This window comes from Mustela nivalis, assembly GCF_964662115.1.
Source record: "Mustela nivalis genome assembly, chromosome: 2".
NCBI classification, from domain to species: Eukaryota; Metazoa; Chordata; class Mammalia; order Carnivora; family Mustelidae; genus Mustela; species Mustela nivalis.
The window spans coordinates 97,306,743-97,334,045 of record NC_139021.1 but is presented as its reverse complement, the minus strand read 5'-3'; the positions used below and the strand labels follow the sequence as shown (position 1 = coordinate 97,334,045).

The following is a 27,303-nucleotide window of genomic DNA, read 5'->3' as shown; positions in this document are numbered from 1 at the left end:
TTCGATATCAGCCACAGCAACTTCTTTCAAGATATGTCTCCAAAGGCAAAGGAAACAAAAGCGAAAATAAACTTTTGGGACTTTATCGAGATCAAAAGCTTCTGCACAGCAAAGGAAACGGTCAACAAAACAAAGAGACAACCCATGGAATGGGAGAAGATATTTGCAAATGACAGTACAGACAAAAGGTTGATATCCAGGATCTATAATGAACTCCTCAAACTCAACACACACAGAACAGGTAATCATATAAAAAAATGGGCAGAAGATATGAACAGAGACTTCTCCAATGAAGACAAACAAATGGCTATCAGACACATGAAAAAATGTTCATCACTAGCCCTCAGGGAGATTCAAATTAAAACCACATTGAGATATCACCTTACACCAGTTAGAATGGCCAAAATTAACAAAACAGGAAACAACATGTGTTAGAGAGGATGTGGAGAAAGGGGAACCCTCTTACACTGTTGGTGGGAATGCAAGTTGGTACAGCCTTTTTGGAGAACAGTGTGGAGATTCCTCAAGAAATTAAAAATAGAACTTCCCTATGACCCTGCAATTGCACTCCTGGGTATTTACCCCAAAGATACAGATGTTGTGAAAAGAAGGGCCATCTGTACCCCAATGTTTATAGCAGCAATGGCCACAGTTGCCAAACTATGGAAAGAACCAAGATGCCCTCCAACGGATGAATGGATAAGGAAGATGTGGTCCATATACACTATGGAGTATTATGCCTCCATCAGAAAGGATGAACACCCAACTTTTGTAGCAACATGGATGGGACTGGAAGAGATTATGCTGAGTCAAATAAGTCAAGCAGAGAGAGTCAATTATCATATGGTTTCACTTATTTGTGGAGCATAACAAATAGCATGGAGGACATGGGGAGTTAGAGAGGAGAAGGGAGTTGGGGTAAATTGGAAGGGGAGGTGAATCATGAGAGACTATGGACTCTGAAAAACAATCTGAGGGGTTTGAAGTGGCGGGGGGGTGGGAGGTTGGGGTACTAGGTGGTGGGTATTATAGAGGGCACGGATTGCATGGAGCACTGGGTGTGGTGAAAAAATAATACTGTTATGCTGTAAATAAATAAATTTAATTTAAAAAATTAATAACCATTCTTCTTAAACTATTCCTAAAAATAGGAAAGAAAGGAAAACGTCCAGATTTATTCTGTGAGGTCAGCACCACCCTGATACCAAAGCAGACAAAGACACCACTAAAAAAGAGAACTACAGGCCAATATCCCTGATGAACATAGATGCAGAAATCCTCAACAAAATACTAGCTAACCAAATTCAACAAAACAGTAAAAAAAATCATTCACCATGGTTAAGTGGCATTTTATTCCAGGGTGGTTCATTATTCACTAATCAATCAATGTGATACCTTAGTAAGAGAAAGGAAAAGAACCATATGATCATTTCAACAGATGCAGAAAAAGTAATTTGACAAAGTACATCAATCCATCACAAAAACCCTCAATGAAGTAAGGATCATAGCTCAAATTAATAATGGCCATCTATGAAAAATCCACACCTAATATTGTCCTTAATGGATGGAACTGACAGTTTTCCCCCCAAGGTCAGGAACAAGACAGGGACACTTACCCTCACCACTTTGATTCCACATAGTACTGGAAGTCCTAGCCACAGCAATTGATAGAAAATAATAAAAAGCCTTTAAATTGGTAAAGAAGTGTAACTTTCATGATTTGCAGATGACATGATACTGTATACCTAAATCTGGAAAGACGCCACTAAAAACGTGCTGAATCTGGTAAACTAATTCAGTAAAATTGCAATTATACAATCAGTGAACAGAAGTTTGTTGGATCTCTATACACTACTAATGAAGCAGCAGAAAGAGAAACTTTAAAAAAATCCCATTTACAATTGTACCAAAAATAAAAGGATACCTAGAAATAAACTTAATCAAACACGCGAAAGACCTATATTCTGAAAACAATAAAACACTGATGAAAGAAATTCAGGAGGACAGAAAGAAATGGAAAGACCTTCCATGCTTATGAATTGGAAGAACAAATATTGTTAAAATGTCTATACTACCCAAAGCAGTCTACACATTTAATGTAACCCTTATTAAAATAGCACCAGCATTTTTCAAGAACTGTAATAAACAATCCTAAAATTTTTAAAAATATTTAATTGAGAGAGAAAGAGAGCATGAGCAAACTGGGATAGGGGCTGAGGGGGAGGGGAAGGGAGAGGGAGAGAGAATCTGAAACACACTCTGTGCTGAGTAGAGAGCCAGATGAGGGAATCCATCCCACAACCAAAAGACCATGACCTGAGCTGAAACCAAGAGCTGGATTCTTAACCGACTTAGCCACCTAGGCGTCTCCCATCCTAAAATGTGTATGGAACCACCAAAGACCTCGAATAGCCAAAAGAACCTTGAAAAAGAACACCAAAGCTGGAGGCATCACGATTCTGGACTTCAAGTTCTATTCAAAGCAGTAGTGAGCAAAAGTGAAGAGTACTGGCACAAAACCAGACACATAGAGCAATAGAAGAGAATAGAAAACCCAGAAATAAATCCGCAATCATGGTCAATTAATCTTCAGCAAAACTGTCCAATGGGATAAAAGACCACCTCTTCAGCAAATGGTGTTGGGAAAACAAGGCAGCAACATGCAAGAGAAACTGGACCACTTTTGTACACGATTCACAAAAGTAAATTCAAAATAGATTGAAGACTTATATATGAGACCTCAAATCATAAAAATGCTAGAAGAGAACACAGGCAATAATCTCTTTGACATCTGCCATAGCAACCTTTTTCTAGATAGGTAGGTTCCCTATGTAAGAGAAGCAAAAGCAAAAATAAATAATTAGGACTACAGTAAAACGAAAAGTTTCTGCACAGTGAAGGAAACAACAAAACTCAAAGGCAATCTTAGGAATGGGAAAAGATATCTTCAAATGACATATTTGATAAAGGGTTAGTATCCAAAATATATAAAGAACTTAGAAAACTCAACACCCCAAAAATGAATAGTACAATAAAAAAAAAAAAAAGGCAGAAAACATGAACAAACATTTCTCCAGAGAAAACATCCAAATTGCCAATGGACACCTGAAGAGAGGCTCAACATCACTCGTCATCAGGGAAATGCAAATCAAAACTACGATGAGATATCACCTGACACTGGTCAGAATGGCTAAAATCAACAACACAAGAAACAGGTGTTGGCGAGGATGTGGAGAAAAAGGAACCTTCTTGCACTGTTGGTGGGAAGGCAAACCAGTGCAGCCACCATGGAAAGCAGTATGGAGATTCCACAAAAAGTAAAAAATAGAGCTACCCTACAATCCAGCAATCTCACCACTGGGGATTTACCCAAAGAACACAAAAACACTAATTCAAAGGGATACACATGCCTCTATGTTTATAGAAGCATTATTTACAGTAGCCAAGATATGGAAGCAGCCTTTGTGTCTGTTGACTGATGAATGGGTCAAGAAGATGTGGTACACACATATATTGGAATATTATTCAGCCATAAAAAAGAATGAATCCATGTCATTGGAAATGGCAAGTATAATGCTATGTGAAATAAGTCATGGAAAGACAAATACCATGATTTCACTCATATGTGGAATTTAGGAAACAAAACAAATGAACAAAGGGGAAAAAGAGAGACAAATCAAGAAATAGACTCTTAACTATAGAGAACAAACTGATGGTTACCACAGGAAAGGTGGGCATTACCATATTATACACCTGAAACTAATACAACACTGTGTGTTAACTGGAATTAAAATAAAAACTACCCCCCCCAAAAAAAGGAAAATTTATTTTATCTAAGAATTTTCAAAAGGAATGATGTCATTTTGAAAAGGACTAATGGAGTTGGGACATATTTTCACATGGTCCTCTGAGAAGAAATTTCCACAATATTATTATTCTTGGCTCTTAAGAGTTTAAGAAATCTTGAAGTGCTCTGATTTGATGACCTTGCTCTTAACCATGAAAGTGGCTTGTAATGGGGTTAAAAGAGATTGAGACAAAGAATAATTGCACTTTTAAAAAAAGATTTTATTTATTTATTTGACAGAGACAGAGCAAGAGAGGAAACACAGGGAAGGGGAGTGGGAGAGGGAGAAGCAGGCTTTCCAATGAGCACAGAGCCTGATGGGGGCTCAATCCCAGGACTCGGGGATCCTGACCTGAGCTGAAGGCAGACGCTTGACGACTGAGCAATCCAGGCGCCCAAGAATAATTCCATTAGTGACCCTCACTTGTTATTTATTCATTCAGAAAACGCTTATGAATTTCCTATTCATTAAAAAAATAATTACTGGGTTCCTACATAATATGAAGCCTGTGAACCACTGAGATAACTAAGTGGTTACTAACTACGATAACTGAGATAACTAAATTGACTAAGATACGGTTTCTGTTTTCAAAGAGTTTCTGACCTACTAAACCTCTGGCTGTGATTGCTACACACACAGCGATGCGCGGCCAGCCTTGCAGGAAATACAAAGAAGTAGAATGCCTAGACCCTAAATGAAAAGGTTATAATTAATTTTATGTTCAGTGGTTAAGTTGTCCTAACTGGTTGGATATGCATATAAAATGGGAAATGTATGAATTTTAGGACTAAATGTTAAATTGTGTCTGGTTTTCAATGATATTGGTTGAATGAACAGGTGAATAATCAGTGCTTTGTAAATTCCCCAAGACAAGACTTTTCTACAGGATTACGTGGGCAGAAATAGTCTTGTAAGGTAAAGGCTTGTTTGAAGGACCCAAGGGTATATGTGTGTAAGTAAAATATATACAAATGGGCTCATTCCTCTGTAAATAAATAAACAAACAAATAAATAAATGGTTGCTGAAAAAGCTTAAACTACAATTTTTGGATGTACTACAATAGCCGGATAAAAGATTATAGAAATTATAAAAAATACCGGTTGAGAATCTCATCGAAATTTTAACTTAAAAAAATCACTGTCACGAAAGTAAGTCACAAATGAGTCCTGATTTTGTCACTCTTACATGCGATTTCCTTTGCTTGTTGGCAAGTCTGCCTGTTGATTTCCCGATAGACTGGTTTCTATATGTCAAAGACGTGGTTCTGAGAGATGTTGCTTTTTCTAATGTATTTTTCATTTACATCAAAGTGATACATTGGTTAAAAATCAAATAGAACAAGTTGGTAATGACAAGCAGCAGAATTCTTCTTGTTCACTTTTCCCCACGTCTGATTCTCCCTGTCCATGAAAAATTACTTTTCGCTCATTAAATAGTTCTTCCGATATTTACCATCATTCTTCTACATGATCTGCTTGTTGTTCTGCTGTTTCTTGATATTTCAGATTTGCCTGTCTATTGACTTCCTGTTATGAATGAGAAGGACTCCTCTCTTTCCTTCCCTCGTACATTAACATTTTCCCTTTCTCCTTCCTCACAATGTAGTTTTAATATATGTTTTTGAACAAATACCCAAGACTTTTTTTTTCTGTTAAGTCTGATTTTTGCTGACTTCTAGTCCAATGGTATACCATGATTGCCTTTCCTTTCTTGTTCAGATTTCCATCTTTGATTTGCTAGCCTTTCCCTTAGCCATGGGACGTATCTCTCAGTTTTCCATCCAAGCAAACCTGTCGAATCCTCTGTTAGTTCTATCCTCCACAGGCTCCCTCCTGGAACGTCTCCATTTGTTCTGTCCTTAACTCCCTATCTGTGACTTTAGCATCTCCTCTAGTCACTCCAGGCAAAGGATGCACAGGAAGGAAACTTTCTGAGACTTTGTGTATCTCAAAGTATTTCCATTCTATTTTGCATTTAATGCAAATGTATTGTGTAGCACAGGAGGATGTAAACACTTCCGTAAGAATTCCAAGGTAAAGGTCCACTGCTGCCACTGAGAAGTCTGATGCCTTTCCGACCCCCGTCCTTTGTATGTGACCAGATTCTCCCCTGCAGGAAGCATTTGGAAAGCTAAGGAGGGAATTAAAGTGCCATGGCCCAGAGAATGGGCTCAAATTTTGCCTATGTCGTATAATAATTATGCTTAACCTTCATGATTAAGGCTTGTATTTATAATTGGGGGTTCCTACAAGAAAGTTTTGATGGGGGATGAAATTAAGGTAAAAAGTGCAGAGGATGGGCATCACTGTTGGCAGGCAGAATGTATTCAGTAAGTGCCTACTTCTCCTCTTCCCCAGAGTTCTGAAATTCACTCATTTGGCACCTTGCTTTGTGTCTCATTTCATCCATTGCGCTAGGTGGTGGGTGGCCCTTTATAATCTGGATATTTATGGTCTGTGGGTTTGACATTTTGTCAACAGGTGATAGTACCACTTGAAGGACCTCATTCGCAGAAATTCTGTGGTGATTAAATCAAACCCAAAAATCTATCTAAAAATCCTTTGTGGCTTGACAGGCATTGCTTGATTTTAAAACATAAAGTCTGTGCTGGCGTCTTTGGGAAGATTTCCTCTCTGGATAGTGACGTGGAGAAGCCATAGTTCTGGGAAGGAGAATATATTCCTCACCCCCTCCCTTTTCTTCCCCACATAAAACAACGCTAACATCAGGTGGTAGTTACAGACCTGGAACACCCTGCGAAGTCTCTTTAATTCAAAGCAACTAAAATGGCTTGAAGCGTGAACTGAACGAGTGTTAGCTGCACAACAGTCTTCTGCGCTATGATGCTTCCGTGGGAAGGCACATTCCAGGGCATTACAGGTGCCAAAAGAGTGGCTGAGGGCTGATGTGTCAAAACAGCCCATTGGGTGGAAGCCTGCCGGATTAATTATTCCTTCTGTTGTTATTCCTTTCACATAAGCTCTCTCTCTCTCCTCTTCTTTCCCTCCCTGGCAGGCACTGCTCCTCTGCACTTTCTCTCTCTGACTGGCCTCCTGATCAGCTGGGGTACTCAGCTCTCTGTGTCAGTCTCACAAGGCTGGGGGTGGCCGCAGGGGGCGGGCCATGGAACCGTGCTCACACCTGCAGCAGCAAACCCAAGTTCCTCTGCTCAAAGGGGATCGAGGCTGAAGGAGGCCCAGACACTCCGCACAGGCCAGTGCCAGCTGACATCAGGCAGGAGAGGGTCTGGGGACAGAGCTCAGGGATCAGCTGCCAGGTTCACTCTCCAGCAAGCCACGGGGGGTTTACCCGAGGACCCAGTGGGATTCTTCCAGGCCACCAATACATTTCAAACAATGTGCAAGTCAAATAAATGGCCAGAAACTGGAGAAGTGTAGAAAAACTAACACTGATCTAAATATGCCTGTGATTCACGCAGGATGGAATGCGGGCTTCTTGAGGCACCGTTGGCGGGTGCACAGAAGGGCCAAAGCAGGCCGTCCGGAGGAATGACGTTAGCGCTCAGCTGCAGTGGATGAGGCCCTGTGATGAGCGGCCGACTTAGTCTCCCTGAGCTACATCCCCTGGGGTCTTGTCGGACGCAGCCGAAGCCTCAGACACGGAGATGGCGGTAGAGAAACATAAGCAGTGTTTTAGAGCGATCTCGTAATTTAAGTAACAGACAAATCACACTTCACTTGGGGGTGAAAGTCGGATTTTGTAAATTAGACATTCATGGATTACCGGCTGTGTACTAGGTGCTATGCTCCGTGTTGAGAATGCAGAAATCAGTAAGCGCACAGTCCTTGCTCTAGGTGAGATGGTTGTTTTAACAAGAAGTAGCTTCCTTCCCGCACTCGTTGGGAGAACGTCTGAAAGTTGCTCTGAATGCTTTTCACATGAAAGTTTTTGACCTAAACTTATTCATGCGAAAAAGTCGTAAAAGATTTCAATAGTGTTTTTAGGTTTAAATCGGATGGTTTCATATTAGCAGAGGACCTTTCTATCAAGAGGAGAAAGCACATGATTGCCTTGATTCTCCCGAGAGCTTCTCTATCCCTTTGAGGAGAGGCGAAGGATGCATTTTTATTCCTCCCAAATTAATGAAAAAAAAAAAAAAAAAACCAGTGGGAAGTTTAGGGAAAATGAGCTAAACATTTTTCAAAAATTGAGTTAGAGTTCGTATCAGATGAAATTCCAGATGGATTAAAGGTTTAAAACTTTTTTTTTTTTTAAGGAAAAGAAGAAAGAAAGAACCAGAATAGCAGCTGCAAGAAAATATAGGTCATGTTACATAATCTTGGGTAGGAAGAGAAAACTAATTTTCTTAGCATGACCCAAAGTCAAAAAACATTAAAGAAACAGCTAAACATTGTATTCCTTGAAAAACGAAATTTTAATATCCTGATGCCTGGCTCTTCCCCACCTGGCCTTTCTCGGAGAGGTTTACCTAACCTGGGAACAGGTATTGCTTCATTCACAAATACTGGTGGGACCCGTCACGTGCCAGGAATATGCGGGAGAGTGTGGCCATCCCAGCCCCACCCTGAGTTGAACCTTCTGAGGAGGGAAATGCGCCATGGCCAGGAGCAAACCTCGAAGCCTTGCAAGGCAGATGGCGCACCCCCCACGGGAGCCCCAGCTTCTCCTCACGCTCTGTCCTGCGGGGTGTCTGCTTTAGTTCATTGAGTTATTAATTAATGATGTTGCCTAAATCTACTGAGCGGCTCCTATAGACGAAGGTGACGGACAGGCCCGGCCCCCGGGAGAGAGCTGGACATCGACCCCACCGAGTACAGGGTACAGACACACATGTACAGGGTTTAAAGGACAATGAGGGGAAGGAGTATAAAAGGATCCCGGTTGAGATCTGGGAGATAGAGAAATGCCGCTTTGGGGAAGTGACATTTAATGGGATGCTTGAAGGAGAAAGAGGGGGTTAGCCCTAAGCGGAGGAGGAGGACTCTAGGATCCCAGGCAGGAGAGGAAGCCGCGGGCACGCCCTGTGTCAGCGAATGGGAAAGGAAAGGTCATGACGACCTTGGGTTTATCCTAGGCAGAATAAAAGGGCTTTCTTTGAGCAGCAGCATAATGTGATTTGCTCCACATGTAAGAATGATTACTTACCCTCTTTATGCTACTGGTTTTGGAAGTGAAGCCTGTTTCTGGGGAATGCACCATGACATGTATACATGATATCCCTAAGAACTTTACGATCTGACATTTGGCCCAGAGAGAAAGATAGGAGGGAGAAGCATTCATGGGGAAAAACGAGTGCCTGTAATCAGGGGGTGCCACCGGTCTGGATGTGATAATTCCATTTTGCGGGGTGTCTCTGCCTTCGATACTTCAGGGTGACAGGGCCATTTGAACCTAGCTGTGCACGTCTGGAAATGCTTAGGAACCCTCCTGGTTCCCGTAAAGCAGGAGGCCACCTACCCTGGCAGCTTAAATCGCAATTCAAGATTTAAATCAGAAAATTATCTTCCTAAAGATAAAAACATCCTGAAGATTTCTGATTCACTTTTAATTATCAGGAAGAACTTATTTTAGTAACATAAGCATCTAAATAAAACACAACCTGAAAAGCCTTTGAGAAAATTTGGAGTGCGTGCTTGTAATAAGTCGTATAGAACTTATAAATGGCATCATTAGTTTGCATTCTTTTCCTCACGGGCCTAATATTCCAGGGAAAAGAAAAATGCTGATGCTCAAGTAAGGTCTTTTTATGGCCTTTGTGCGTACTCAGGGCCTTACACAAAGACAGTTATAAAATACCATTGCTAACATTTTCTTTCTAGCTTGACTTTGTGTGAATACTGGAACAGTTTGGGGCCCTAAGAAACACGTTAACCATGCTACTGCATCTATGAGCGTCCTTTTTAGTAGCTTTTCGTGGCCACCCCATAAGAAGGGATTGAATTTGGTCTTTGAGAACTCGGAATTCTGGAATTATACTATGGTTTTACTTTCTTCTTGCTTATTATTCATCCTTCTTTTTGCTTCCCCTCTGCTCCCAAACATAAACATTCAATACGAAAACAATCTAGAGATTGTAACGTTTCTTTTTTTAAAGATTTATTTATCCATTTATTTGAGAAACAGCGAATGTGAGAGAGAGCACGAGTGGTGGGAGGGGAGGCGCAGAGGGAGAAGCAGGCCCCCCCCCCCCCAGCCTGCCTGAGCAGGGAGCCTGACGCCAGGACCCCAGCACCATGACCTGAGCCAAAGGCAGACTCTTAACCAACGGAGCCACCAGATGCCCTAGAGCTTGTAACACTTCATTGGAATGAATTACTGAACTTGCTAGAAGGAGTCTGGAGGTAAGTAAAATTTAATGGGAAATTAATTTTCTTTCACTGTAAAAGATTAGCAGAATCCAAAGTCAAAAGTTTGGAGGTAGTGACCTCAGGGATTTGCTCTCTACTCTGTCGTTCCTGTGTATTGATTTTACCCCTGCTTCCCACATCCTTCTCCACCCCTGTTTTGGCTAAAAGCCTGTGCCTTGGGTTGCTCCTTTACCTAGAATGAGTATCCCTTAACATGCAGTATGTGGCCCTGAGCTTGCTGGTGTATGCAGACAGTGTGAAACACTCTGTCCTCTCATCTAGACATTCAGAATGCACCAGGGGGCTGTGTGTGGGAGTGTCCGTATCACATTCTCTTGTCACCTGCTTTCCCTGGCAGCACCTCAGGTAGTAAACTAGAGATGGCTGAATGACCTACCTTCCAGCTCTGAGTCACGGTACTATTAAAAAAGTAGTAGAAGTTTTTGTGGCTTCGGAATGAATTGGCTTCTGGCTTTTTGGGAATTTCTTTGTATCCTTCGTAGAACTCCTTTGTCATTATCATCTATTGGCTTCTTACTAGAGAACCAATGATCACCTATAAAGGATCCGAGGTCTTAGCTGGGCACATATGTTATGGTGTCCATATTGAATGGGCTTCTTATGACCTTGTTCTTGCAAGTCAGACAGCAGAATGATGCTTACAATCTAAGATTTCTAGAGCTTGAATATCTTAGCTGTCTGCCTCAGAGTGTGTCTGTGCTATAGTCTCACATGTATGTCCCCCGACCCCCCTGCCCAGGTACCACAGAGGGTTAAGTCTCACTGAATAAGTACTTTTGCTTTCAAATATTTGGAAAGCCATGGAGGGTGAATTCAGAACTTATTAGTGATTCCTGTATTTTTTTTTTAATTGATTGCTTGCTGTGTCTCCGGGATGGATCAACTAAAATTCTTATGGAAAACCCATATTGGTTATCATTATCTACAGTAAATCTTTAGGAAGACTGCCATGGGATGGGGTCCCTGCCCTCAAATCAGCCTTATCCCTACTCACTGGAAAATATCATCTAAAAGAAATGTGACGAGCGTTTAAAAGCCCGATCACACTCTCTTGCCCAGACGGCACTGGGCATTCTTCGGTGATAAGCTACTCAAATGTTCCTTTTAATTCACATGTTTTTCTAACAGCCCCGCAGCATGAGGTTGGCTTGTATTTCCTTAATTTACATATTTTTGCAGGAATCTAGCTAAGGGTGTCATGTTTCTCCGAACTGGTGACAAATGTTGATAGAACTCTGTAAATGTATTTTTATAAGCAGACAGTTGCATTTGATATGACGGCCTCAACCTGACATACATTTTCTCAATATAAATTGAGAAATGAGAAAAAATAATCTGTTTGGAAGGAAACCTAAATGGCACTGATTGTACTTTATGAGAGACTAAAATAGGAAAGATTACTTAATATGCTATAGTTTGAAAGATTTTTATTTTGTATTCAAAAAGTCATTCAGGGTGGGGTGCTGCTTTCTTAAGCCTCTCTCTGTTCAATTTAACTATTCTGAGTTCCTCTGGACACAAAATGTATACGCTAGTAAGTGAACATTTACTGAACCCCGATTCTAGGCCAGGCATCCCATAGGGACTTGGAATACACAACTGATGAAGGCATGGTTTGGTTTGAAGACAAGATCTACTCCTGACAAATCCACAGTCCACCGGGGAGATAAATATTTAAATGAATACAGTGTGACGGGTACTGTAATTATAGAATTCACAGTGCATAGTGATGGCGCAAAGAAGGAATGTATTTAGCCTGAAAACTAAAGGTAATCTATATGGTCTGCCGAGCTCCGCATCTGGCCGGTTCCTCGCAGGTACTCGCAACGTGGCAGGCAGAGGGGCCCCCGACGGTGGGGAAAATGCAGGGTCTGCCCAGCAGCAGGCAGAAAGGGGGCGGTGCATTGTTTATTAAGAATTTGAAAACAATGAGAAAGCCCGTTGAAATTTGGCCTCCTTTTTACTCTCCCCACGTACTGACAATTCTAAACACTGTCCGTGATTAAATCCTTCTACTGGGACGGAAACTTACTTGGGGTGTGCTGCCTTGTCAAACGATGGTAGCGACTGCCCTGGGAATAATGGCAAAAGGGGTGAGGAGGGGGCTCAGAAAGTTCCTGATGACCAGATGCCAGATTCTGCAAAAGATCAGGAGTGTCTCAAGTAGGAAATACAGAAGGACATTGCAGGAAGGCACGCAGGACATGGAGAGGCACGCACAACGTGTAGTTCCCTACTATGCAGGAGGAAATAGAAATTATTTCCAATAAATAGCGGTGGTCACTTAGGTATCCACATGGGAAAAAAATCAGTCTCAATCCCTATCTTACATTATACGCAATAATCAATTCTAGAGAGCTTTCCGATCTAAATGCAAAAGGTAAAGCAACAAAGTCTGAGAGGAAAACATAGGAGAGTATGGTCCTGATCTCTGTCTTTTAAACAGAACACAAAAGTCTTCAAAAGGAAAAGCAAAATGAAAAGTTGGAACATATTCAAGTAAAGCATTTCTTTCCTACAAAAGGTACTATTGAGAGGGTGGTAACCCGTAAAATGGGAGACGAGCTTTCTGATGCAGATGCTCACTAAAGACTCATATCCGAGATGTACAAAGAAACCCTACAAATCAGTAAAGAAGGTTTTTTTTTTTTTTTTTAAACCTTTGCACACAGCTTTGAAACCTGCACAAACCATACGTGTTAGAGCTGGAGATGAAATGCTCTTGAAGCACACCACCCCACCCGCCACCTGCTTACAGTCACGGCTGCACGAGGTACCCACTGCCCTAATCCCAACACCTTGTTGGGTTGGCCTCCTATTCTCTTGCGTCTCCTGCTCATCAATTTTCTTGCGACTCAGCCACGTTCGGGGGGTGTCCTCGTCGTCCTCTCATGCCCACTGCTGTGTGATAATCTGGGTGACTATTAAGTGATTAATTGCCTTCCTGCAATGTCCCTCTGTATTTCCTAAAGACGAGCAAAGGAAAAATCTATCCGAGGGGAAAGAGAACCAGGCGATACACGTGAAGAGCCACTTCACAAACATGGGATCCAAATGGCCAGTAAACATATGAAAAGGTACTTACCCACATGAGTCATCAGGGAAATGCAACAGAGCCCCAACATGATACCACTCTACACCCACAGTGTGGTTAGAGTGAAGGAGAGAGAAAATGTTTTGGCAAGGATGTGAGCAAACAGAAGGAACTCTCTGTGCTGTTTGTGGGAGTACAAACTGGCTCTGCAACTTTGGAAAATCTCCAAGAGCTTCCTCTGCACACACTTAATCACCTGGCAGGTCTCTACCTGGATCTGCGCCCTGCAGAAGCGCACGCGAGTTTCTCAGAAGACACGTAGCAGGACGCTGGGGGCAGCTTTCTATAGCTCATTCACAAAACGAGTGCCCGCGACCAGAAGCCTGGAAACATGACCTTTGCATCCTCACCCAGATTATCACACAGCGCTGGGCACGAGAGGACGATGAGGACACCCACGAAGGTGGCTGAGTCTCACGAAAATTGTTGAGCAGGAGACACAGGAGAATAGGAGGCCAACCAAACAGTGGTGTTGGGATTGGGGTAGTGGGTACCTTGTGTAGCCGTGACTGTAAGCCGTTGGGGGTGGGGGGGGGGCTTCAAGAGCATTTCATCTCCAGCTCTAACACGTATGGTTTGTGCAGGTTTCCAAGATGAGTGCGAAGGTTTTCAAAAATCCAGTGCGGCTCGTTCAGGTAGCGAGTTAAGAATATATAATGGAAGTGTGAAACTGGTGATCATAACTCCAGAGAGGGACAAAGTGGCCACCGTAGAAGGCGTGGCTCCGCTCCAGACCCCTTGGGATCAGATCCCATGTTTTAGCAAGTGAATTTTTTACATTTCGAAGTTGAAGCATTGCTGATCTGGGACACTGCCTTTCATTTCTGTCGCCGGGTGATTCCAACGTGCAGCTAAGATCGAGAAGAACTGACTTAGGGTGACTCCAAAGCCTATTGCCTGCATGACTAATGTGGATGCAAGTGTCATTAAATACGGTAAAGTGTGCATCCGGAGGAGCAGGTGTGGGGGGTGGTAAGTCCCGTCTTTGACAGGTATCTGAAGATTCCCTTGGGACATCAGGTGAAGCTGTTCTGCTGGGTATGGAGACCTGGAGGCCCGGAGACGGGAGGCTGAGTGACAGATGAGTGTCTTTAACCTGGGAGTAATCAGGAACCTCAAGGGTGTGGAAGGCATCAGCTTCACAAAGAGAGAAAAATAATAGAGAAGTCCAAGGAGAGCAAATGACCAACCAAGGGAAGAGGAGCTTGCAGAGAAGTTTAAGTGCAAGCAGGAGTGGGGTGCCTGGGGAAGCCAAGGGCAGAGAGTTATTTTATGTTAAAATTTTATTTATCTATTTGACAGACAGAGATCACAAGTAGGCAGAGAGGCAGGCAGAGAAAGAAAGAGTGGGAAGCAAGCTCCCTGCTGAGCAGAGAGCCCAATGCGGGACTCGATCCCAGGACCCTGAGATCATGACCTGAACCAAAGGCAGAGGCTTAACCCACTGAGCCACCCAGATGCCCCGAGAGTTATGTTATGTTATTTTATTTTATTTTATTTTTAGAGCGAGTGTGAGTGAATGGGGGGTATAAGGGGACAGAATATTTTAGAATTTATTTATTTGAAAGAGCGAGAGAACTCAGGCTGGGGAGGGGCAGAGGGAGGGAGAGAAAGAAGCAGACTTCCCACTGAGCAGGAAGCCCAACACAGGGCTGGAGCCCAGGATCTACAAATTACAACCTGAACCTACGGCAGAGGCCCAACCAACTGAACCACCCAGGCACCCTGGAGAATCTTAATCAGGCTCCACGCTCAGTGCCTGAACTTAAGTGTGACCGTGGGGCTTGATTTCACAACCTTGAGATCCTGACCTGAGCTGAAACCAAGAATCGACACTTAAGCAATGGAGTCACCCCAGTATCCCCCTCCGGACGGAGAGTTTTACAAAGAAGGAAGGACAGTGATGTTTTACGCCTAGACATGTCCAGTAAGATAGACCGAGAAGGATCAGTTGTCTGTTATTTAGGAAGTCACAGGTGGCTGTGTCCTGCGTCCTGCACTGTTCTGGGCAGGCATCGCTGCAAATACCCAGGGAGTAGGAGTCAAGTCCCAGCAAGTAGGAGTCAAGGGCCTGCGGTTGTCAGACACTCACAGCCTTTTCAAGAAGCTGTGCACAAAAGGGCAGAGTGAGCAGAAGGAGGTGAAGGAGGTGAGGAGCAGAGAGCAAGTTTTCAGTTTGGCAAAGATGGGAATCTTGCCACTCACCAGTAGGAAAGAGCTCCTCTGGGGAGTGTGACTCCTGAAGCACATGTCAGGAGGAGTGAGACCAGAGCACGCACGGGGCTCAGCTTCAGGAGAACAGAGAAGGCAGAGGTGAATGTAAATAAATCGGTAGTTGAATGTTGGGAGCACTAGGCAATTCTTGCCTAATAGCCCCAGTTTTCTCTAGGAAGTAGGGGTTGACATCATTTGCCTAAAGGAAATGGGGGGCGGATAGTAAAGATTTTGTCTCTAAATTTTCATATGCTTTCACAGAAGATGAAAACCCTTTTATCTATCTGTAAAAGATATACCTAGATTTCATCAATCATAAGTAAAAAACATGATTCCTTATGAAATAACCCATTTCCAAATTTCACCAGAAAACACTACCCATTGGCTATTAAGAATACCCAAATTTAAAACCCTACCCAACATCCTTGCTGTTTTTCAATTACGAAAGTATAGTCGACAGACTGTTGTATAGTCTCGGGTGTGTAATGTAGACAATGTATTCACTACGGTCACCGCCTGTCACCATACCAAGTTGGGACAGTGGAACAGACCGTGTTCCTGTAGCGTACTTCTCATCTCCGTAACTTACCTATTTCACAGCTGGAAGTTTGTACCTCCTCATCCTCCTCCCCTACTTCGTCCGGCCCCTCTGCCACTCCCCTCTGGCAACTACCAGTTTTCCCCTGTATGTAAGAGTCTATTTCTGGTTTTTCGTTTTTTCATTTGTTTTGGTATTTCACATACCAGTGAAACCATATGGTGTTTGTCTTTCTCTGACTTATTTCACTTAGCATCATGCCCTCAAGCTCCATCCATGTTGTCACAAATAGCAAAGTCATTCTTTTTTTATGAGCAAGTAATATCCCACTGTGTATATATACTTTTTTAGTTGAGCTATAATTACCGTGTAGTGCTGTCGTGGTCGCAAGTGTACAATGCCATGATGTGACAATTGCATACATTACTCAGTGCGCATCAAGATAACTGTATTCTTCATCCCCTTCACCTGTTTTGCCCATCCTCCACCCCCTTCCCCCTCGGGTGACCATCAGTTCTCTGTATTTAAGAATCTTTTTTTTTTTTTTTTGGTCTCTTTTTTTATCTGTTTATTTTGTTTCTTAAACTCCACATATGAGTGAAATCATATGATATTTGTATTTCTCTGATTTATTCCACTTAGCCTCTAGATCAATCCATGTTGTTGCAGATGGCAAGATTTCATTCTTTTATGGCCGAGTAATATTCTAATAGCACACGCACACACACCTACACACCACCTCCTCTTTATGCATTCATCCGTTGATGGACCTTTGGGTGGCTTCCATATCTTGGCTATTGTAAATAATGCCGCAGTAAACACAGGGGTGCATGTATATTTTCAAACTAATGTTTTCATTTTCTTTGGGTAAATGCTCAATCATCCTCCCTTGTTATATTTACTGCTAAATTTTTTAAAATTTTATCTTGATAATTTCTCGTTGCACCTCTCTTCTATTTACTAAATTAATCATTGGGATGTTTGTTCATATTATTTCCCTTGTCATGAAGTATTCCCACTCTATCCATCTTCCCCCATTCCTATCTCATTCAAATTGATTCCTTTCGAGTAAGATTTCTGAATGCCCCGACCTCTCCTCATAGTTTTAATCAAATGGAGATAGCTTTGGTGTTTTGGGTTGTCATGGTAACACCTTCTTGCATAGATATGTAAGTCGTATAAGCCAGTTTCTGATTCTGTGTGGATGGTACATGTGTATTTGTGTTGCTTCCTGAGACCCTTTACATAAAGTCCCAGTGACAAATGTGGGAAGCAGGTCATTTGTCTCCTAAAACTGGGGAAGGCACTTGGAGGGGGACAGCGCATATCACTGCTGTGTCACCCTACACGGTGAGTGTGACCTGTTTGTCATTCATGAGTTGATTCTTGTGCAATTCAAATAACGTAAAAACTACATGGCTTTCTTGTTTTTTACTCTAGATTATTGAGGGTGTAAATTTTGTATTATAAATGGCGGAGGAGTGTGAGTCCAGAAGCTCAGGAAAGTCGGATTTGCCCTTTGGAGGTCTGGCCTCTGAGACCTGCTGTGGAGGGAACGGAGTCCCCGCGTATCCGGTTCACTTTCCTGGCTACCGGCTGGTGGATTGGGGTCCACGTCAGCCTCACGATGACCAGCAGGGAGACTCAGTGGGGAATGAGCTAGGCCACCCTCCGCCCTGGGCCGAACCAGACTAGCTGTCCTCACAGAAGCCAGAAGCAGAGGAGAGCTCCATCTGCCACAGGGTTGAAATGATTTCCTCTCCCCGCGAGGCTGTGGCCTGAGGCAGCTGGTGCTCTGACCACCTGGACCAGCCTCTCCCCCTCCTCACAGAGAAAAGTAGTCAGAGACGGGCAACGGCATTGCAAGTATGCCTTCCAGATGACCCTGTCCTGGGGGAGAGCAGATCTCTCCCCTGCCATGCAAGGTCGGAAAGAGGGGCGGCCACTTCCCCAGTAGCAGACTCCGAAGGTGGGCAGGGCCCGCAAAACTGGCTTGGGAGGAGCCGTTCACCACGGTGGTGGTGGGTAGAATCTGTGCAAACCCAGCTGGTCTGACCCAAAACCTTAGCCCTCGTGGGAATACGCTTCATTCCCCACGGTGCTCCCTTTGTCGCCAGGGTCCACGAGAACGTCGCACATTCATCATGAGCGGGCCTGGGGATCAGCTTTCTCTTCTTTGTATGTGTTGCTTAGGGATCTGACTGTAGATTTAAAGACTACAAAGAGGTAGAAGAAAGCCCAGTCTTGGAAGTATTCCCGGCTTAAGACGAGATGGGCCCCTGGATTGTTTTTCAGTTCAATTCACTTCCTCTGAGATGACAACGTTTTCCAGTGGTCCCAGGAATAATTATATATGGAAAAATCACTTGACCTGAAAAATGGGGATACTGGCCTGTATTGCTGTTTATTATTATTTACGATCTATGTAGAAACAAAGCTAAGAGTTGCTGCCTGGAAAGAAAATTGGTAGAGCATGTCTAGTATCTGGAGTCCGAATCAGCAGCTTTTGAATTAAAGGGGGGGATATTCTTATTACATGCACTTAAAAATAACTTGATCAGTGGCTGCTCTAAGTGGTTTTTGTGTTTCTTTCAGATGTCGCCCATTTAATGTGGTTTGAAAGACTCTATGTTTGGCTACAGTGTTTTGAAAAATATATCTTGTACCCAGCAATAATTTTGAATGCCCTCACTATTGATGCATTTTCAATCAGCAATTACCGGAGACTCGGTACCCAGTAAGTAGATAATGGTTTATTCTCATCATGCTTTCGATCATAATGATTTCCAAATCCAGTGAATTTTCCCTGAACAGGCTGCAGCAGAAGCCAATGTACATCGACTCATTCACTGGCCACATGCAAGGAAGCCACGGTGGTCTTTTACTCAAGCTTGCTAGAGCTTGATGGTTACTGTAGAGGGACCGGGTTGAAAAAGAAGGTAGATCTGCTTGAAGTGATATTGTGAGTAAATGACAGTCAGTCTGAAAATCCTCCTGCAAAAGCTTAGTCAGGGAGCTTTAATAAGATGACGGAGCACAGTGTGATTCCGGAGGCTCCTGGAGTTCTCCCGTCATGCCCAGAGCTTTTATGAGCAGCCCCGTGTCATTTCATTTAGCAAATACTCTATCATTTTGGGCTTGAGGGAGGGGGGGATTAATCACTGTCATTGCTCTCTCTGCATTTATCAGAGGCCTCCCAATTAAAAAAAAAAAAAGGAGTTCGGAGGCACCATGCCGTCAAGATGCCCCCATGTTTTGCGAAGCATTAATGGTTCTCAGTTGAGTTATCTTTCATATATTAAAATTAACTTTGAATTTGCAAATGGAAATCCTACTCAGTAATTGGTGGGTTTGTTGTTCCGACAAAAGGTTGAAGTTTCTGGTCAAATAAGTTCGAGTAGGAGAATGCAGAAGAGGTTCTTTCTTGGATTTGCTTATTAAGTCACATTACTTAAACATTATGTGCCCAAATCAGCTCTCACGCCTAATCTCAAGCATGTTAATTCAGAGCCCCTCCTCCTTTCAGAATGTGATGAGGACAAATTAATTAATATTTGCCAAAGATTGAGCAAGGTATTTGAATACTCTGTTGGACTTTGAGAAGATTCGTAGTCACACAGAGAAGACACTAAATGAAATGATCATATGACTTTGTCTTTATCAGACTTTGCCTTCCTTGCAGTTCAGACCTGTGGCCATTAGACCAGGGCAAGTCATGCCCTTTGGTATTTAAAATCCTAGACTTCAGATCCAGGGCTGAAAATCAGTCTCACTGGATAAATAACACAGATGACAGGAATGTAGCCCGCTTGCACAATGTAGATGGGACCCAATCCAGGAGATGTCTCCCCCCCCAGAACCATCAATTGCTTTTCCTAGTGACAGGTGTCTCCAGTATGCGCAATGTTGGCTGACCCCAGTGACCTCCCGAAACAAAGCCAAGCCTCAATTTCTAGAACAAGGGCTCACGATCAACACCAGAATGGCAAAGAACATAGCAGAGCTATCCCCGGGGTAATGAGCTGAAGGATTTAAAGTCATGGCCTTCCAACATCAGGACTGGGACCCCCTGCTAAGCCTGCGAGTTGAGACCCAGCTGTTCTGGCTGTTGGCAGAAGACAGATGCAAGGGCTGGGAATCAGGCAGAGTCAAATAAACAGTTTGGAGAGAGTCCAGTTTCGAGTAATAATACCCTTTATCCCCTGCAATCTTTTCCCGACCCTTAAATAAGAAAGTAGCATCTTAGCTATGTACCTCCAAATATTCTGAAATCCCACATGATAACAGTAGAATTACTCTCCTTAGAGCCTCAAACTGACGATTCCTTTGTATTCCTGAAGCATCCATCAGAAGACTTAGACAGTAATTTCAAGTGCCCCCACTAGACCCTCTGTTCCCAAGCAGGACAGCGGGACCTTCTTTGTCAGTTTCACTTTTTTCAGTATCTAGAAACCTGTTTCCAATAGGGAAAACTTGCCCCCACCCTGGCTGCGTTGAGAACCACTGTACCAGAAAATCAGGTAGCGTGTCTTCAAAAACTGGACTGTTTCTTATTTAACTTTTAATACCAACTCCCTAGTAAGTGGTAGAAGGCTGGGTAGATGGAGCACTGAGTAAGTCGTGGTATCTTTTTAGGTCTGTATATTTCCCAGCCTGATCCAAATAGGGGCTTTGCAGCTGTCCCAGCCCATGTTCACTGGTTGCCACATAAGCCTTTATTAAACCTTCAGCAGAGCCTACAATCATCTATGAATGACTTTAACTGTAACCATTACTGTTGCAATGTTGTAAAGGCTATAAACATCAGCCCTTAAGACCTTCCATACTCTTAACCAGTCCTCATTCATAAACATAAAATGAAGGCTTTTCATTTGAACCATGGTTACAGAGAGTTAGAGTTGACCCTCAGTCTAGATTTGGCGTAAATAACCCAGAAAAATCACCACTCCTCCCTAAAATACCAAATACCCCTTATCTTGAGATGGCTTATCATTGGGCTTTGGTATCCCATCCTGATTCTTTTTTTCCCCCCCAAGATTTTATATATCTGAGAGAGAGAGAGAGAGAGAGAATATGCATAGGCTGAGGGGTAAGCGGCAGAGAGAGAGGGAGAAGCAGACTCCCCACTGAGCAGGGAGCTGGACACAAGGCTCGATCTCAGGACCCTGAGATCATGACTTGAGCCAAGGCAGACGCTTCACCAATTGAGCCACCCACGCCCTCCTCCCACAGGGATTCTTGTACTCTGGGCTGTTGTGAAAAGCAACTAGACCCAAAGTCACATTTTTATATTGTATTTTTGCCAGGGGCATTCGTTGTCCACCGGAAAAGAAAGGTTATAGAGCAGTGTTCAACCTCGCTGCAGGAACCCTGAATGTTTTATGTCAAAGTTGTAGGAAAACATTCCCGCTCAGCCCAAATCTGTGTGTAATCAAGGGCTAGTTTTTCTCAGAGGAGCCGTGAGCAAACCTCACCAGGCATGCCAGGAGCAGAGTGAAGGCAGTTGCAGCCCTGGCTCTGAAGGCACATGAGATACCACATGGAGGCAGATGGAATTGCCAACGTTGTCTTTTTGGCAACAAAAATGTCAATTTTACACCTGTTAGGTGCAAAGGCTTTAAATGCACTTTCTGAACGCCCTCATCCCAAGAGAGGATGATAATGATACTCATGAAGGTCCAGAGCTAGGATCCTTCCAGCTCAGGGGAGGCATAGCTGCAGGTTTCTGTATTTAGCCAGAGAAAAAAACCTCTCTCTTCTAAGGGCAATCATTCTCCGGAACACATTCCCATTACTGTCTTTTGAGTTCCCAAGTAGGATTTTATAAGGGAGCGGGCAGGAATGTGCCTAAAAGGGCAAAGCCTCCCCTCAGAAAGGACACAGTTGGTCTGTCAGGCCCTTCTGAGCTGTTCTTGACCTTCCAAGCTCAAGGTAGGCAGAATGTTCACTGTTGACCTCGGCACCTACTGGAGCTGTGCGCATAACGCATACTCCCAACGGACTCCTGCGACGGGGACACCCAGGAGTCCAGGCCCCAAAGCAAAGCCCTGGTATCTCTTTACCAGACTCCTTTGGTGAGTTCCTGCATGAAAAAGGTCAGTGCCATGTGGGGAAAAAAGCCGATGAGATCATTTTCAGCAGGAAAAAAAAAAAAAAAAAGTGAGCCCAGAGAGCGTATGTTCACTGGGGGTAATAAATATGATGAAAAATGGGCGCCTGGGTGGCTCAGTGGGTTAAGCCTCTGCCTTTGGCTCAGGTCATGATCTCAGGGTCCTGGGATCGAGCCCCGCATTGGGCTCTCTGCTCAGCGGGGAGCCTACTTCCTCCTCTCTCTCTCTCTGCCTCTCTGCTGACTTGTGATCTCTCTCTCTCTCTTTCTGTCAAATAAATAAATTAATTAAACATTTAAAAAAATAAAAGCGTAACTTGGGTGTCCCACTAGGGTGGGACAACGTACTCTGTTTCTGCTGGCATCCAAGGGAGCCCCGTGCCCTTGTGGAGGACAGGGGACTGCGAAAATCATGGGGCAGAAATTTGCTGCTCCTCATGCTGTGCTCCAGAGTCCCCCGGGACTGAGTTTCAATCCTTGCTTGGCCCCATGAGACCTCAGACAAGGGACCCAAACTCTGAGACTGTGTTTGGATGATGACAGAGCCCCCTCCCCTGCGCCCCCCTGGCAGTCGCAGCTTGGCACAGTAAATGCTCACGAAACTGTAGCTGGTGCAACTCACCTGAGAGTCCGCAGCAGTCCTTAACCGTGTCCTTTCTCACCCTTCCGACAGCTGGGACGTTTTCCTGATGATCGTGGCCGGCATGAAGCTGCTGCGGACGTCTTTCTGCAACCCGGCTCCCCAGTTCGTTCACCTGGGCTTCACGGTCATCTTTTTCCATTTTGACTGCAAAGAGATTTCAGAGAGTTTCTTACTGGATTTCTTCATGGTGTCCATCTTATTTAGCAAGGCAAGTGAAATTCTCTGTTTCTTTCATTTTAAAATTTGAAGGGTGTGCTCGGCACAGGCTTTAAGAATTGTAAACGTCTTCTTAAAAAAAAAATTACGGAACAAAATTAAATTGAATTACATATGCGTGTCACGCTCCTGCTTCCATTTTAGGAACATTTCCCTGTGGAATACGAATATGCTATTTGCCAAAAATCACTAATTAGGAGTTAGCCATTAGTGTTGCTAGAAATTTTGAATTTTTATGATCTTCGTCTCTGTTAACAATCTCATTATAAAACTTCTCTAGACCTCGAAACGCTCTGAATTAAAGATTAACCACCAGATTGAGGTTTTTTTGTTTCAAATCAGCTAGCATTTGAGGTGATGCTTGTGACCCAGTTCCCGAAAGCCAGGTCCCTGGGAATATTTTCATTCTCTTGGCTGGTGTCAAGTCAACATTTCATCTGTGGTCATTGATACTCTGGCAATGAGAAGTCCTAATCACTATTCCAGGGAAATATGTGGGGACGGGGTCTAATGTCCACCATCGTGGGGGGCGGGGCTCAAATCTCCTGGACACTTGCCCAGGTGTATTCTGAGCATCTCAAAAAGCCAAGGTTTGCAAACAGACGTGGAAGAGGATTTGGAGTAGCCCTCGGGAAATGAGCCCTGACGCACTAACTCACTTCACATCTGGCTTCCTCGTGCGTTGTTTCCTGTGGCAACTGCAGGCTTCCGCCCTGAGCGTCACTCAACCCACCCCTCCTTGCTTTTGGTTAATACTTTGTAAATTTTAAGGTCTTTTTTCCTGTGCTTCATTTTTTTTTTTTACCTCTTTTTGAATCAGTTCTGTTCATTTTCCTCTTTATTATTTCTCCTTTCCTTCTACCTGTCTCTCTGTTTGTTTTAGGTCACAAAATCTCAGAACTCTCCCATTTCCTAACGATGCCCCATGAGTAATGACCGTCATGCTCCCAGGAACGCGCTGTTCTTCCTAGAACCCTGGCAGAACACTGAGTTTTCAGCTGCCTGAGTCCCTCCAGGTGTCATTTGTCACTTGCTCCGTGTTGTTACTTCCACTGCACACATCGTATTCCAGAACCTTGCTTGGTCCTTTTCCCATGAACATTTTATCTCTCTTTGTCTGAGTTCTGTTGGTCTTGATAAATTTATCCCAGTTCTCTCATGGTTCAAATAACAGGCTTCACATTCTGTTTTCTTCCATTATGTATGAATTCCCTTTATCTCACATAATAATTGTGAAACGATATCCTGTGATTTTTAAAGCATTTATGAAGTTCTTCTAAATAATTTTACCACTCACAGGGTAAGAGTTTATTATCAGATGCCAAATGGGTCTGGATTTATTGAATTCCTGATGGGCATTATTTAATATTTTGCCGTGGTGGTATTTTTGGCCCTTTCTGAACCTCAGTTTCTGATAAAATTGAAAAATAAGGTTGGCACTCTCACCTGGGTGTTGCGAGGAGTAATTAATACAACTCTGAAAGAAGTCTTTAAGTAGAACGCGCTTTCCAAATCCCAGGCAGAGTTTGTAGAGCTGTTGTAAGCCGTGAAAGAGAAGTTACACACTGTTTGGTGTGGGAAGGGGTGTGGCAAGTTTTCCGCACTGAACTCCATCTAAGTGTCATCCTGTAAAGTGAGAGGCCCCCGTGATCAAAACCGTGGCGGAGAGGAGGGAGGGTCTCCCTGTAAGATTCAGAAGAGCGTGGTTTCCAAGGGATTGTACATTTGCTGCAGGAGGAGTGATTCTCGTTTCCCTGACCATGGGTGGCCTTTCTCGGCTGACATATGCCGCTGTCCTGTGCGTGGTGGGGAGGGTGGGACCTGGGACCTGACAGGACACAGTCTGAAACTAAACCCGGACAAACTTAGTTGCCACTGGCATTTGACTTTCACCTGCTGTAATCTTTTTGAAGGACTGGTTCCAACACTAATAATTTCAGACACAGCTCTAGTAGCCGCATTCCTGTTCTCTCTAGTTGAGGGAGGATTAGCCTGTATAATTTGAATAGTTTGCTTTTAGGTCAGGGATAAGAACAAAAGCAAGAAACATCAGTGTATGATTTAGTGAGTTAGTCTTGACACATCCCTAACTCCCTCTGATGCCTGCTCAGTATCAATCTTGAGAGAGCTGGGAACAGTGCATGTACTGGAATGAGAAACAATAAAAATATGCAGTTAAAGAGAAAGCATTTGAGATCTTCCTGGGGGGGGGGGGAGGTAACAGAAATTAGTGACATAAGATGGTGGAGGCAATGAGAAGACGCACAGTTAATATTTCCTGTAAATATTCTTCCTGCAAATCCCAGCTAATGTTTCCTGTCCTTTCTCATCATTTAAATATACCTTTTAAAAAGTTGTGTCTATTAATACATTTCCTAGAAACCCCATATATTGTTCTTACTGGCCATAGGGCTCCCCAGGGCTATTCACTGCATGGCATGAAATTTCATTTGTCCCACAGGCTCATCAAAGCCCCACTGGTGATATGTCGTCCCATCATTTGGTGCAGATATCTCTACCCTTTTGTCCAGCCCTGCTCCCATTCTGCTAAACTGAGAGGCACTGTTAGCTGGACAGCCCCCCCCTCCACAGGAGAGCTGCACAATTAATGAAGACACACAGAAAGGGCATCCAGCTCCTTCAGAAGCTGCCGGAATAGGGGACTCATTATTGTTATAAGTCGGTGGCCCCTAATCCTTCAGTCATGATGAGTTGAAAGAAAGGGGAGGCCAGGTTAGAGGGATGTGATCTCCAGAGTGAGATCACAGCACCAGGAAGCCACAGAATGAAATAGGTGGCTTCCAGAGGGCCCGCTGCCAGGTGCTCTGCTTCGCTGAGCTCCCGAGTCCCTGGAGATCCGAAGCTGGATCTCATGGAAAATGGGACCTAATGAGTTCCAGGGCCAGAGCCCAATGGGAAAGAAATTAGCATGGACTAGAAGGGAGAGACATTCACCGTGGTGGTGTCCTGGGCTCCCCCTCGCCTTCCCTGGAGGTCCCATCCTGAGCTGCGTGAATTCGGGGCACACGTCCTTTGGGAAGTCAGGCCGTCTTTCCCCACTTCCTCATTTTCCCAGTCCTTTCCTTCTTTTCGTTCTGTGCCACCGGTCAGCCTTCTCTTTCAGGAATTAACTATTGTAATTAATCTATCACGTTTCCAGTGTGTCTTGGTCCAGGGTGGTCTGGGGGGGGCGCATGCTCCAGGTACAGACAGGAACAAAGACGACAAAACTGCTTTCATGCTCTCCCACTGGTCTTGAGAAAGTTCCTAGAAACCATCCTGCCTTGACGTTTTTAGGGATGCTTAGTTGTAGAAACAGGACTTGAAAAAAATCCTGCCAGAGGATAATTCTGCCAGCCTTTCCAGAATGCATTAAGTATGAAATCCTACAAGCCACTGGTGCCACATACTAGCTCTCAGACCACCTAGCAGATGATCAGTGCTGGGTGAAGCTGTTTTTCTACAAAGCTCTAGAAATAATCACAGCCAAGCCAGGATGTGCAGCTAATGCCAGGATGACTGTGATAAGCATTCAGACGGTTTAAAATCAGAGTTTCGAAATGGCATTTTCCTTATTTGCTGTATGGAGGTAGGAAATCCTGCATTAAAAACTAAACCTCTTGTTTGGGGATATACGCTTTTACAGAGGCATTTTTTCAAAATAGTTTATCCAATAAAATAATTGTTCATTTAATTCGCATCCCTTAAGTGCCAGACATTGTACTAGACCCAAAGATTACTAATGATTCGAATGATAGCCCGTCCTCACTTGGTGCTTTCCACGCACTTGACACGTCATTGACACGTTTAATCCTCATCGCGGCTCCGCGGTCTGAGGCTCTTCTGGGTACAGATGAGGAAAGAGACGGACAGAATTTAAGTTACTTGCTCGAAGATCTCACAGTTCAAAAATGGTAGCACAGGATTCTTCTCTGAGGCTGTCCTTTGTGACTGTGCCTCCTGCACTTGGGGACTCTAGAAAGAAGGCACAAAGATAAGGAGATAATTACAATAAAATGTGATAGGGCGCCTGTGTGGCTCAGTGGGTTAAGCCTCTGACTTTGGCTCAGGTCCTGATCTCAGGGTCCTGGGATCAAGCCCTGCATTGGGCTCCTTGCTCAGTGGGGAGTCTGCTTCTCCTTCTGTCCCTCCGCCTCCTCCCAACTCCCCCACCCCCGCTTCTGCTCTCTGTTTTGATCTGTCTCACTCTCTTTCTTGAATAAATAAAAAAAAGTAATAACAAAGTATGCTAAGGAAGGTGACCATGGCAGAGGACTTCGAGAGGGCACA

The 27,303-nt window shown here is 43.7% G+C and overlaps 1 protein-coding gene and 1 long non-coding RNA gene across 2 annotated transcripts in view; one reads left to right on the top strand and one right to left on the bottom strand.

Annotated features, from left to right (window-relative positions):
• The window catches only part of LOC309858066, a 38,301-nt gene extending 24,890 nt beyond the window's left edge, over nucleotides 1-13,411 (bottom strand). The window contains exon 1 of the long non-coding RNA XR_014308030.1: nucleotides 13,285-13,411. This is a non-coding gene — a long non-coding RNA (uncharacterized lncRNA). The remainder of the gene's footprint in view (nucleotides 1-13,284) is intronic.
• PCNX2 (pecanex 2) overlaps nucleotides 1-27,303 on the top strand; it is a 285,897-nt gene that overhangs the window by 148,449 nt on the left and 110,145 nt on the right. The window contains exons 20-21 of the mRNA XM_082718946.1: nucleotides 18,641-18,782; nucleotides 22,828-23,005. Of these exons, the coding sequence (XP_082575072.1) occupies nucleotides 18,641-18,782; nucleotides 22,828-23,005 (320 nt within the window). The remainder of the gene's footprint in view (nucleotides 1-18,640; nucleotides 18,783-22,827; nucleotides 23,006-27,303) is intronic.